Here is a 15,197-nt window from a genome sequence, read left to right as displayed (position 1 = left end):
AATAAAACACCTTACATTGTATCCATTGAGTTAAACTTGTCTGGGACTTTCCTCTAGCACTGAGGCTAAGGGGAGTGAAATGGCCTCAGTTTTACTCCAAACACTGTGATCCCTAAACAATGGCAGTCACACTCAAACAGCATGTTGTAGCATAGTCCAGGGGCTGTGATAACCTCTGGACTCTGACACTACTAATTGGCACAAGCCAAAAGTATCCTAAGTTGTCCTCAATGTTTGTTCATATAGGCAACTGACTTTCAGCAACTAAAAAAAAAAAAAATGTCCCCAAATCAAAACCAAGAAATAAGCCTCCTTGGGATATTTAATTATTATAGTTCCTTTTCTGCAAGAACCTTAGGGTCCTTGTGCTTAAGGCATGCTCCTACTTGCGACATCCCTGCTGTCTGCCCTGTGTGTTTTATTAGCTATAACACTGACAAAGACACTTGACAATACTTTAATTAAAGAATCTCCCAAAAAAAAAATCTAATTAAAAGCTATACAGCAGGGCTTGAACCTCCTCCATGTATGATCTATTCTCTATTTTTTTTCAGATGTGTATAAATAAATCAAGGATTTTTAGCTTTTATTGCTTAAGAGGGTTTTGCTTTTTCAGTTTCATTAACAGTATGAAAGCACCAACCTACTCTTCTGATCACTGTCGGGAATGCATGCTAATTAGATATCCCAATGCTAATTAGATTTCCTGGTATAGGAAATCTATAGTGACTTCACAGCTCTTTTGTATCTTCAAAGGAGGGCTCCCACAGTCACCAATAGTAGAAAAACAGCAGAATATCAATCTATAGTTTCAATCTTCTCTGAACTATTGAAGCACAATTGAAAATAATGAAAACTCAAGTTTTAAGATCAAGAAAGAAACACTACCTAAGAAAATGAGGTGAAGAAATACTCTTCTGCATAACTGCTTATATTGAATTCATAAAAGATCAAAGATTACATATCCATCTATCCCCAGGGCACTAAGATCTCAATCATAGATTTTTTTGCTATCAGTCATCTTGCTGCTTGAAAAATGAAACATACTTTCTGCATAGCCATTGCACCTAAGTGTTGGATTCATATTTCCTCAGCTGGCTCACAAGGAGAAGATATGCAAAAGAGGAAGCTTTGTTTCCTATTAAGTTGCAGTTCTGCTATATAACAGACAAAACATACTTTGTCTACTTAAATAAACAAATCTACAAAACGCAGCACAGAGTGCATAGATTAATGAAATCACATATTCTATTACTGGTCAAATATACCCTTCACAAAAACCAGTAGTAAAGATGTTTTGATTTATCCTTGTGAAACTATGTATAGAGCAAGAAGCATATAATTTTGATAGAGTGTTTTTCTAATAAATTTACATCATCTACATAATTTGAATTATACAAATTGTAATCACATTATAATATAGCCAATGTCATTAAAAAAATTGTGCTTATTTTAGATAAAACAATATGTAGTCACTACATTATTAATTTGCTTACCAAAAAACAAGCTAAATATATATTAGAAAATCCCAAAACAATTGCAAAACAACCCCAAGGCTGACCTAACACAGAGTTTATAGTACATATTTTAAAACATGCCATTTTTTTCAGCTTTTATCAAATTTTGTTTTATAGGTACATTAATCATATAACTTTAAAATTACATAATTATTCACATTGAATCTTCACAGAAACTTCAACACCCTACATTATCTTGAAATCAGTATTTTGGTTGTCTAATTTTCTGTCTTCCTGTTGCTCCTCTTAGATTGGCAGGTGCCTTCACCCAGAAACTGCTCTAATCAAGGCTGTACAAGACTTGATGCTCTGCTGGTCACCATGTAATTCTACCTCACCAATTATTTAGAAATCTATTTCCATACAGAATCACAGAATAAGCTGAGTTGGAAGGGACTAAGACCTGCACAAGATCACACCCAAGAGTCACACCATGTGCCTGAGTGCACTGTCCAAATGCTTCTAAATGTTCAGTCTTGGTGCTGTGACCACTTCCCTGGGGAGCTTCCTCCGGTGCCCAATCTCCTCTGAGTGAATAATTTTTTCTATTTCTATTTCTAATATCCAGCCTAAACCTCTCCTGACACAGCTTCAGGCCACAGGTTCTGCACTGGTCACCATAGAGAAGAGATGCCTGACCCTCCTCTTCCACTCCTGAGGAAGCTGTAACTGCAGTGAGCTCTCCCCTCAGTCTCCGCCAGGCTGAACAGACCAAGTGACCTCAGGTGCTCCTAAGCCCCATCACAAATCTCATGGCCCCCCTTTGGATACTCTAATAATTTAATGTCTTTCTTAATATTGTGGTGCCTCAAACCAGAGACAGGACTTGAGGTGAGGCTGCCCCAGTGCAGAGCAGAGCAGGACAATCCCCTCCCATGCCTGGCTGGCAAAGCTATCTATACCTGATGCACCCCAGGACTATTTTTCCCCATGTATTTGGTATACAAAATCTCCCCTCTGCTGAACTTTAATTCTGATATTTTGCAACCATACTAGATTATATTGGTAAAGGGTCTGGTATCAATTTATGATATCTCCATCTATAATAATACTTTTCATAAACACTTATATTTTATCCTTCTTAAACCCCTACTTAATATGCATGATGCACAGTAAAAATAAAATAATTTCACTGGATTATGAAAAAAATATAAAGCTGACTGAATTGTAAATAAGACGATGTGGAAATGGTTCCATCTTTTAAATCACATCTAAACATATTTGCACTGTAATACTCTTAACTTCTACATATTTGCAAATAAGTCTATGTTCAGCTGTATTTTTTCTGGTATGTTCAGTTGTCTCCAGGGAAAACTTTCTCTGTAACAGCAGCAACTATAATTGATTTTTTTTTGTTTTTAAAGCTCCCTGAGTTAATAAGGTAGTGACAGTAAAAAAAAAAAAAAAAAAAAAAAAAAATAGAAGCAAATAACTGCTCATTTGTCAAAATTGTTTTCTATTCCTCAGGTACAACAATAAAGAGTTAAACTGGTCATAGATATGAGTCGCTGAAAACTTTTTCACTCATTGTGCAGTCAGTAATTGGAATTTGGCAGCCAGATTCTCCAGATATTCTTAGTCTAGACACATGTGCACTCCAGATTAGAGACTGGAAGTCTGAAAGGAATTTTTTCTTGGTCTCTATGCTTCTGGATATCTGAACAGTGGCTATTTTCTCAAATTTCTACTTGTCCACATCCATGCAGCACAAGGAAAGTGAACTGACTCAAAGGAAAAGGGGACATGAGCTAGACTGGTGGCAAATAAAAGTGCAAGAAAGAAGGTAAGAAACTATGAATCTAGATAAATCATGTGAGATGACGGAAAAACAATGGGAAAAAAAAATAGGGTTTTGCTCTGGCAAGATCAAGGGAAAACAGAACAATTAACTGAGAAGCCTAGATTGTATTTAATTTCAATAAACTGAATAAGTTTGGGACTATTTTCTAGGAAATCACGAATCACATGAGTTATCACTGAATTCTCCACAGCACTTTTGAATGCTCTTACCCTCTGTGCAAGGTAGGCCACATTAATGATGTGTATCCAAGGTATACGCATCATCTGTTAGAGAGATTGCTATTTGGATTTGGCTAAAATTGCCAGGATCAATAGAGACAATTGTGTTCCAGTGCATGCAAACTTTCCCCAGTTTAATTTATTAGCATAATTGTAGCTAGGAAATTTAGGTGTCTGCTGAGATATCTGATGCAGAGAAAAGCAACAGAGAAAGAAATAATCCTAGACAAACTTCAGGAGATAAGGACACAAGCTAAGAATAAATAAGGATAAATCAGAATAAGTCAGGATAAAGAACCTGATGGAAGAGAAAAGCTAGACAAAGTAATCAAAACCAAAATATCTATGGTACCCAATATATTTCTCTTTTAGCCCAATTTAGTAAAATTGTCTCATGTTTCACGATCCTCAACACTCTTCTGTTGTCAGTAAATACTTGTGAAACTTGAAAGGGTAAATTAAAGACATTTTAAAGTCTTATTTGGTCTCCAAAATGAGTCAGAAATAAAGAACAATGGCGTATTACCACTGCAAGTGAAAGACATTAGAGATATTAGTCATCATCTTAAGTTTCTAATTCTTCAAGGTGATGCTACAATTGTACATAATGTTGCCATTACTGAGGCAGTTTGGGCTGTGTGACTGTTTAAATGAACAAATATTACAGATGCAAATTCATATGGGACAAATTAGAAAACATGGGAATGATACTAGCTGTGGAGTTCTCTCATCATCTATTTGTGAAGTCTAACCCTTATTTACCTTACACAAGAAAGAAACTTTCGAGTTTTAGATCTCATATAATGAATAGAGTACATCACATAGCATAGAGAAATCAAGAAGCATAATGAAGCTGAAAATCTTAAATGTTTTTGGTAAGCAGAGGTTTGCTTCTTCTACTTTTTCATTGCCTCATCCAGTCTCGAAAGTTTTCAGAGATAACAATAATGTTCTTAGGCAGCCTCATTCTTCTTGAAAATGTTTATTCCCCACCTCATTTCTTCTGAATCTCATTATTTCCTTAATCTACACATACATGCCGCCTCTTGTAAATAGAAAACCCTTCATATCTTTCCAGGCGATATTTTAGTGAAAACAGTGGCAAAAGAACCATACTGTACTCGAGTATTTCCACAGCTTTCTTTCCAGGAGAACAACATTGTTCTTTTTCTTATCTCCTCTTTCTCTAACCTTCCTCTTACAAAATGATTTAACACTACCCAAAGTTTTTTTGCTGTTCTGTGCCAAGGTATTCTTGATTTTACCTAAGTAGTCCTGTGCCATTCATTCACCAAAGAATCAGATTTTATCCTTCTTATGTGAACTATTTCATTTCATGGATCCCTTGAAACCCTCTGGATGATGCACATTCCTGAGCAGCAAAGCCACAGCTAACAAGAATAGGCATTACCCTTTTAACATGTAGAGTACCACATAAATCCTGGTCTTACTTTCCCAGAACATTTATTGCCCAAACATTATTTCCAAAAAGTGTATTTTTAGCTTAAATTATGTTTATTTGTCATTTCTGTTTTCTATTAAGATGGTAAAGCTATGTCATAAAAACCCAGCACATATCCTGATTAAATATATCAGGACGAACAGCAACTTGTGATTAAATTATTATATGTGTATTTAGAGCAGATTAAAACTGCAGGGTTTGGAGTATCCATTTAAAATTGAATCTAAATCAAATATATGATAGAATCATCATGATAAAATAGGGCTAATTTAAACAATATAAGGATGTCTTTTATGAAACAAACAGAAAACAGTATATCTCTTATACTTATGTGATTCAAGGAAAATTTTATAGGCATTTCCACTCTTTTAATTACTTTATTTTGGAACATTAACATTAGTTCTTTCAGATTAATGCACTTCAGTTACAATGTGCATAACAATTTGCTTAAGAAGGATAAATCCCAAATCTATAATGCATTAACATGTAAAAACTATTCAGAAGAGAGCTTTGAGTTACTGACTCTGAATTGTGAGTAATTCATAAGTTTACACTTCAAAACAGAGTACCAGCATATGAAAGGAAATGAAATTGAAAACATCTGGTTTACAATAAAACCTTTTAAAATACTTTCTTATTTAAATTTCAAATTATTGCTTTTTCTTTGAAATTTTTAAAGATTTATGCAACTATTCAAACTGAGGTTTGATTAAGACTGCAACATAGGATTATTCTTCAAAAAAATATAATTGTTCATTCAGTGATCTTATGTACTATAAATTATGTGGGCATGAGGCACTCTTTTCAAGCATTTGAAAACCAAGAAAAAAATATCATTTTCTTGACTGTCCTACTGAACTTGACAAGCCTGAAATATTGAACAGTTTGAAGACAAAAGGTAATAATCTGAATTAATCCCTAGAAAAGGTAAATAAACCTTTTGGATGATTAAAATTTAAAATAAAAATATTTAAACAAAAATAAAATTAATTGGAATGTAGCAAACAAAAATATCAACATCTTTCCCTGTAGAGGAAGTATATAATGTATGCACCACCATACCTGTATATGCAAACTGAACAAGGTCCCACAGTGCATTGGGGTCTATGCCTTCCATTTTGATCTCTTCTTGCTTGGCTTCACAAACATCACTTGTAAACATGGCAGCAAAGTAGTCAGAGACAGAACTGAGGACAAGTCTGCAAAAAAGTTAGAAACTAGTGTAATTTCCTTGGATGCATGTATTAAAAATTTCACATAATTATAAACTTCTTCAAAAATTATTTCCATAATCATTAAAAATTATTAGGAGGAATATGTTATTAATGCACATTGGCAGCAAAACACAGAATGACATTTAATTCTAATTTTGGTTTTGCCTCCTGTGATATAAACCAAGTAGCACTTTAGCATATGACTATAAGACATAGAAATTAGCACTCAGTCTTCCTGATAATCTTCCAATCATGCAGATATCCCAACTGTTAACAAGATAATGTTAATAATCTCTCAGTATCAAAGACAACTTAATAATGACAGGCATTTCAGACTCCAGAGGCGCTCTTCTTTGTTCTTAAAGGTATATTTGTTATAAACTTTAATAATATCATGTGACTTTAAGCAATCTATAAACCCTTCACTAAACTGTTAGTACCTTAGCATGCTACTCACTAAAAATATGCAATAGAATAATTGTGTAATGCAATGTTTTTGTTAATAAACATGTCCAAGGAAAATAATTTGAAAATACCTACAAAATGTGCATAGCTCCTTGTTTAGGGATCTGATATAGATAAATCAATACCACAGCAAGTATCAGGTATGACTAGTTACTGGGGATTTAATTTAAGGCATTCTTCCAAATACCATCTACAGTGACATTTTGATCTTGTTAGAATTGAATATTCACAGATGATCATGAGATAGAAATGTGGTACAGCTATAAATAGTGCACCATGTGCTTCCATAAAAAATGGTCATATTTCTGGACTAATTTGAAAGCATGATACACAAACATATAAATAAAAGACCCAACAGTCACAACTGGAGAACTTGGAAACCAAAAGAAAAAACAATTAGCCTTTTATATATTGTTAGCTAGCTTGAGCATGGAAAAATATTATTTTTTTAAAAATAGTGAAGATAAATAAGTTAATTCTTATCAGCCACCATGGTAATTGATTGCCTTTGCTGTTTTAGCTCACCCCAATAACTAAGTAAAATATGACAGCTTGAATTGACTCCACAGTTTTATGGTGTTTTAAGCTGCTATATTTTACCAGCACGTAGAGTAGCTTGAGGATATATATGTATATGATCTTTGACTCTAATGATGGGAAATAACTAAATAGGTATAGTAGCTTTATCACTTTTCATATTGTGTTTAACTCTAGTAATCATGAATTTCAGAAGTAAACATCCTAGTCCATAAACAGTTCACATTTATATTTATGTAATGACTAAAAGACAATGGATGATTACAAAACGATGAACTTAGAAACAGACTTTGGTGCTACCACCAGGAACTCCTAATTTACTATATTTTCGTCATTCAGGAACATTTATTTCTACATTTGTTTATTTATTCTATTTTATTATATTTATATATTATTCTCTTTGCTATCTGTGAGAATTTTTCTCATAGAAAATCATCAGTATTTAATACTGTTTTTCTGTGATTTCTGTGATGTTTTATTAAAGTATCTATTAACAATAAAGTCAGTTATAAATAAATGGTCAGAAAACGTTTTAGAAGCAGCTTTGCAGAGATGTTATTTAGGTATGTGATTGAGATTTTGAGACCATTTTGCGTTAGCTGTAACTTCAGATTTACTATCCATCATTTAAATTCAGCTGTGAGTATTCAACTTGGTCACTTGCCAAAAGGAAGGCTAAAACCTTTGGCTGCATTAAAAAAAAAGGACAAATCAACAGAAATTTTAATATACCAGTTAATGATCAGTGGAAATATTTTCAAACAGTAATATCTTGTATTTTAAATTCACATAATGTATGTTCAGCAGTTACTTATTATATAATCTTACTGTATATATATTGTCAAATATAAAAGGAACAAACAAAAAACAACAGAGGGAGGGCAGAAAATAAATAACAGAAGGATTAAATATCTTTCACAAACTTCTATAAAAATATGTGCTTTTCTACAGTTTGGGTGAGGAAGATCTAATAAATTATCTAATGGATTTCAGCTGCAAAGGAGCATTCAGTCTACAGGAACACACAAGAGCCAGTCCAAAGTGGAAAGAAAAAAACCCCGAAAAATAAATGAGATATATGACCTCAGCATTACCCATGTTTCTTAAAGGTTTATCCTTACTGGTTTGTACCACCTATCAAAGAAGATGGCTTAAATGAGCAGAAAGGTTCTGTGATGCAGCAGCTCACCTACAGAAGCAAGACAAGCTTTTGAACAGAATGATAAAAAACAGGATTATTTTTTTAAAGTATCATATGTTAATCAATAGTTAACAGAAATACTGAATCAGATATTTCACCAACTTAGTATAACCAAAAAAAGTTAACTGATTTCAAGACACTAACTTCTACCTTGGGAAGTGCTCAGCAAGTTGAAGTGAAGTAAGAGGAACTTGCTAATTACACTTAATTCTGACAGGTGACGCCTTTTGTAAATCTTTATTATGTTCCAGGGTTGTGATGGAAGATCAAAAGTGAGAAATCAAAGAGATCAATTAATTTCTAATGATCTGCTGCTTTTTGTAGATCAGAAGGATCCAAACAGCCCTAAATCTTGGCTTAAAGGCATGTTGACCTATTAATCAAGAAAGGTCAGGTGGCTGAGGATGTCACTTTTTTCAACTTCTGATTTGGCAGTGAGAATACAGAATAAACTCTTTCATCCTTGAGACTCACAGTAGGTAACTCATGGCTTAAAATGAGTTTGTGAACCCAGAAAGATTTTCTCCAGATTAAGGGACTTCTTTCACTTTATGACTAATTTCAACCTGATGTTTCTATTTTCTTTTATAAGTAATCCAAATGACTGATTAGGGTTGTGACCTTTTTTTCCCAGGATATAATATTTTATTTTATTTTATTATAGGATATTTATTCGTCACTTTCACAACTGTTTTCATATACACCTTTGACAGAGGATTGCCTCAACACTGATTGTGTATTTATTAATTAAAAGAAGCAAACAACGATCACTTGATCTCTTAGAACCTTTAAGAAAGTATTCTTCAGTATTTTACTACCAATTGAGTAGGATATCAGATGTTACTTGATGTTACTAGATGTTACTATGAAAACTCATAGGGAAGACACGATTTTTTCTCTAAGTATATTATGCTAGTACACACAGGAATTGAATACTCTTGAAAGCTGTGTTCATGAGAATCTCATGAGGTTTAACAAGACCAAGTGCAAGGTGCTGTACCTGGTTTAGGGCAACCCCTGATATGAGGTCTGAATGGATAAAGAGCAGCCTTGCTGGGATGGTCTTGGGGTGCTGGTGGGCGAGAGGCGGGACATAACCCAGCCATGGGCACTCCCAGCCCTGGGCTGCATCCAGAGCAGCGTGGGCAGCAGGGGAGGGAGGGGATTCTGCCCCTCTGCTCTGCTCTGTGAGACCCCACCTGGAGTGCTGCATAAAAACAGCTTTCATTTACAAAGATTCTAGGGGAAAAATTGCAATATTTAGAATTTTTCCACACTACATTTTAATTTTAATTTATTTTGACAGATGGCATTGTGAAAGTATGCATATATATATACATATATGGACTCATATATATGCATTCATAAGTACTATTTGTTTAAAGAAGATGCAATTTTAAACTCTGAGTTCTGAAAGGAATGAAATCTGACATACAATGAATAGTGGTATAATTCACAGGAGGGACATTAACCTTAGAGTGAGTCCAGGGCCACCAAAACGATTAGAGGGGTGGAGCACCTCTTCCATAGGGAAAGATTGAGGGAATTCAGCTTTTTCAGCCTAGAAAACATAAGACTTAGGGATGTCTTAATTGCTGCCTTTCAGTACCTGAAGGAGCCTACAAGAAAGGTGGAGAAGGACTCTTATATGGTCATTTAGTGATAGGACAGGAGGGAATGGTTTCAAAGCAAAAGAGAGTAGGTTTTTTCACCCTTCAAAGTTCATTTCAATTACTGCACATTCTTCCAGTCCATAAAGTAACAGCATTAGTATTCTGGTTTAATATAGTAATAAAATATCTCTAGCTGGGAGAGGACCCCTAAGGCTTGTAAAACAAAAACAAACCACGTAATTAAGAACATGATCAGGTGCTCTTTGAATGTTATCACATCCCTGGAAGCCTGTTGGAGTGACTCACCCCCTTTCTGCTTACCTTTTTGTAATATCCAGTCTGAACTTCCCCTGACTTCATTCCATTTCCTTGGGTCCTGCCACTGGTCACCAGACAGATGAGATCACCACCTCCCCCTGTGCTGCTCCCCTCCAGGAAGCTGTAGAGTGTGATGAGGTCATCCCTCAGCCTTCCTGTGTGTTGGATGAACAAGCCCAGTGACCTCAGCCACTCTCCTTGTACATTTTTCCTTAAAAACCCTCCAGCACCTTGGATGGCCTCCTCTGGCCACACTCCAACAGTGTGATGTCCTTATATTATGGCTCCCAAAACTGCACACAATACTCAAGGTGAGGCTGTACCAACACAGAGCAGAGAGGGACAATCAATCACCCCTTGATGGGCTGGTGATGTTGTGCCTGGTGCACCCCAGGCCATGGTTGGCCCTTTGCTGCCGGGGTACTGATGATTCATATTCAACATGCCAGCAACCCAAACCCCCATATCAAGATTGGCAATCCAGGTTAATATTAAAAGCTTATCTAAATTGCCTTGCTGCTCTTCTGATAGCAGGAATTTTTGCTGTTATTGCTCTTTCCCAACCATACTACTTGAATGAATTGTTTCTAAACTCAAGGACAGTGGGTTGTGTTAAACAGCTCTGTTCAGATGCAATGTTTGACAGGGGAACTATCTCAAACCATACAGATATCTGAGAATAAAATAGGGCTGCTGTACTACCTTTACTGCATGTTCTCCACATGCATCTGTTACTGACTCGTGACAGAAAACAAGTCTTCAGACTTGCTTTTAGACTTTTTTAGACTCCTTGCTTTTAGACTTTCTTTCCTTCTCTGCCTGGTTGTCCTTTCTTTCCTGCTTGCTTCTTTGTTCTTTCATCTTGCCTTTCAGCTATACTTACTCCATTAATTTTTCATCATTTTACTAATACTACTTGTTTTAACTTTGTATCTCTATAGTAGCACTCAAAATGCATTGAAAAAAGTTACCACTCAGACAATGTTAACTGCATTTTGCTGAAGGAGTTTCATTAAATTTATCTTCACCTGTCATTCAGATACTTGTAGAAAGACTTGGGTAACCTCACTGAAGTATTGCTGTGTTATTGGTAATTTTCCAATAGTTCTGTACTACCTTTTCTACCACAGTAAGAGTCTCATGTGATACTTTTCTTGAGTATTGGAAAGAAAAAAAAAACTTCATTTTTTTAAATATTAAGATAAAAAATAACTTTTTCTCATTATATACTCAACTATACTTGACTATATTATAACAACAAAAGTAGAATTATTGGTTTCTCAACAATGAAAGTCAGAACTGCAAGCTGAGGATACAACTCCCCTTCTACACCTTTGCATTTTCTGGTTTTATTGAATTTTCTGTTTTATTGAATCCAGGCTCTGTTATATGGGAGTGTTTGTTTTAATTGGATAGGGGCAGCTGAATTTTAGCCTTATATCATATTTGCTCTTTTTTTTTGTTTCCCTTTAAGATAGAGTTCCTATAATGTTTTGTGCAGCATTACTAATCAAAATGCCTTAAACTACACTCAGAGATGCTCTAACATGTATGCAGTCCTAGATGGAAGTTTTAATGAACTCTCCAGTGGAAATATTAAGGTCTATCTATCATTTGCAGTAACTTCAACTCTTTTCCTCGCAGCATTTTTGATGTTTCTTTAGCAGCTGTAGAATACAGCATTTGAACACAGTATCTAAAACCAGTGCATTCATGTAAGTTGCCTTCACTCAAAACAACCAAATCATTGATGGCTAACACATACTCTTAATTTTATGTTGACCCATGAGATTATTGCTTGATTAAGAATTTTCATTTACCTTGGTAACAACTAGTGCTCTGATCATGTTGCTATAGTTTTGAACAATATTTACTTCCCAAATGCACAACAGGAGTACATGGAAAATGAAAGTAGAGATGAATGATGTGGAAGAAATTTAGAAACATTTTGTCAACATACAAAAATGGAATTAGAGAGGTCAAAACATCAGGTACAGATGAAGACAGCAAGGGATTTGATAGCAAAGAATAATTTCTGTAAATAGAAGCAAAGGCAAAAGTTTTGAAAGATTTTGTGCACTGCTCAAAAAAGTCAATTTCCATATCCATCCCTAAAAAGAAAGGTGTACAGACTTACAGAACTATAGACTCATTTGCCTCACCAAGATCATGGAGCAAATTTGACTGGAAGATGCTGGATCACTAAAAAGTCAGGATAATAAAACCTGGAACAGGCTAACAAAAAAGGAATGTCCACAAGAGATGATATTTAAAAACTAACTGTGTATGGTTACTTGCAGTTGACCATGCAAGAGCAAGGAGAGTTGAATCTGCAGTTTCTAGAATTGTAAAGAATACAGTAAAATAAAAACCTCACTCTGCTTGTCCAGCCACACCTGTCTAAACCAACATAGAATAAACACTATTAAAACTTTTCCAGTTATTTGAGATTTAGACTTTAGACTGCAGACCACAAAGAAGTAGAAAATTAACTGTTAAGGTGTCCAAAGGCTTATTAGAAAATCTAAATAAGATTATGGGTATTATTTCATGGTTAGTCTTCTTATTAGGGCAGGTTTCCAGCTCAGGAAAGATCTATATATACTGTAGAATTGAAATGACAAATGTGAAATTAAATTTACTACTAAAAAGTGCGCATCCAAGTATGATCAGCTATATTAAAAACAGTAGGGGAATTTAAATAAACTAATTTAAAACTCCCCATGATTTAAATATTTTAATGAAGGCTCTGCCTGGTTTTACTTCTTAGCATTTGGTCAACAACTTTGGTCTGCAGTCTTGTATATTACATCTTTTTTTCTTGTACTTACTGTTAGAGTTGGAGTATAAACTATCCAGCTTCTTTGTGTAGCAGGGATAGTCTCTGTGTCCATATTCACCAAGGGAACTCTGTAAGGTCTAAGTTTCCAATATGCCCTTAAAATATTCCTCTGTACCAGGAAGTTAATTTATAAGTTCAGAAATGCACTGGCTGTTTTCCTGAGTTCCTGCTGGGGAAACCATAATCCTGTTCTGAATTTAGCAACTCACCAGAGAAATCAGGACATAAGCAGGGAATAGATTACCCTTGGTTTGCAGCTTTATGCAGAGTTCAGATGCAAAAATATACTGGAAATTCTAAATTATTCTCTGTATTTTAATCTAAACTCTAGGATCATGCTTTTATTTTCATTCATTAAAGGAAAACCTATCTCTGAGACCAAAATCTCAATGAAGAATAACTATTTTAAGCTCTAATTGTTAACCAAAACCAAGTAGTCTTATAAATACCAGTTGCTTTAATATCAGACAATCTTACAGAATTTTAGAAATTATAATGTAATGATAATTTTTATCCCAACAACTATAATTAAAAGTAAACAAGAAATCATCTAGATTTTTGAAAGGCACAGGCCATAGAAAGAAAGTGTTTGGTATTCTACTCTAAGTGTCTGAAAGACTGTAAAACTGTCTATAAGACTGAAAGACTTATCAGAGGATCAGGAAATTAAGTTGGAAATGATGCTGTGTTCAGTGTAGCTATACAGCATCCCATTTCAGAAATTTCCATTCTCTCCACATAAGAATAGCATCACAGCAGGGAGAATTGTTAGTGACACTCACCATCAGTTTGCTAGTTGAGTGCTACTTGAACTTTTGAAATCTGTACAAAAAACCCTTACCTTCAAAGCCCCAACCTTCAAACACACCTTTTACAGCCACTTACATTTGTGTTTAAAGAAATACCCAAAAGATTTAATTTTTGTAATTTCAGTATTTTATGCCTATCTCCTACCTATGTGCAGGGATCTTGCGGTCCCCAGCAATCAGGATTACATCACAGAGCTGCTGCTGCTTCAGGTAGCTCTCCATTTTCCTGAAGGTTTGCTCTGCGTGGTGAACAGCCTGGTAGAATTCCTCGGAGCTGCACGAGTCCATGTCACAGTGGGGTGGCAAGGGGTGGCTGGCTCCTGACAGTCTGTAAACAGCAAGAGAAACTCCAGGTTGGTACAACGTGGCCAAGTGTTGACTCCATCACAGCTTCTAGAAGCTGAAACAAGCCAATCAATGCATCTTATCCCTGTTCTCATCCCTGTAAGTACAAGACGGGAAAATCTCACTGCATTGGGAGAGAAATGGAAAGAGCAATCCTGTCTTTCCACTGATTCTGAGCACCTACTTTAGTTCACTTTCTCAAATTCACATTCATTTCACATCCCTTGGGAAAGAAAAATAAAACTTTAATTGACTTAATTTGTAATAAATTCTGATTATTTTCACAATGAAAAATTAGATATATAGTTTTTATCCAAAAGACTTCTTAATGAAGACTGAATTTAGCCTGCAAAGATAATTATGTCTATAAGTAAAAGAAAAAAAATAAACAGGAGAATTTTTTTTTTTTCATTATATAGCCATTTATTTCTTGTTCGAAGTTACTCAGTTCAGTGTTGCAGTGGAAAATCAAAGTATCAAAATGTCAGGAAGCACTAGTCCTTGAGGAAACTAGGAAGATATGCTAGAATTTCTAAATAGTTCTCAACAGAGATGATACCCTCTTTTACAAATACGTAAGAAGATGGATTCAAATGAAAGCCTTAAGATTATATATATAGACTTGTAATGCTGAAAATTAAGGATTTCACAGATAAAGCTAACGTTTTTTCTTCAACTAGATATATACAAAAAAGTTTACATAATCAATAGAATAGCAATAGACAACCTATCTTAGCCCAGCATATGATACAGTATAATAAACTAATTCTAAGCAATCTCATTTTATATAGTCTATTGAAATACAAATATTAAGAAGGACATAAACAATGTTTTTTATTGACAGTAATTATACAA

General features: G+C 34.8%; 1 protein-coding gene across 1 annotated transcript in view; it reads right to left on the bottom strand.

Moving 5' to 3' along the window:
* KLHL1 (kelch like family member 1) overlaps positions 1–15,197 on the bottom strand; it is a 174,380-nt gene that overhangs the window by 106,084 nt on the left and 53,099 nt on the right. The window contains exons 2-3 of the mRNA XM_079318031.1: positions 14,143–14,325; positions 6,061–6,197 (exon numbers count right to left, since the gene is read on the bottom strand). Coding sequence (XP_079174157.1) covers positions 6,061–6,197; positions 14,143–14,325 — 320 coding nt within the window. The remainder of the gene's footprint in view (positions 1–6,060; positions 6,198–14,142; positions 14,326–15,197) is intronic.

Source organism: Erithacus rubecula (assembly GCF_903797595.1).
Source record: "Erithacus rubecula genome assembly, chromosome: 1".
Taxonomy (NCBI): domain Eukaryota; kingdom Metazoa; phylum Chordata; class Aves; order Passeriformes; family Muscicapidae; genus Erithacus; species Erithacus rubecula.
Note: the sequence above shows the minus strand (reverse complement) of the source record. Positions and strands in the feature narration are given on the sequence as shown.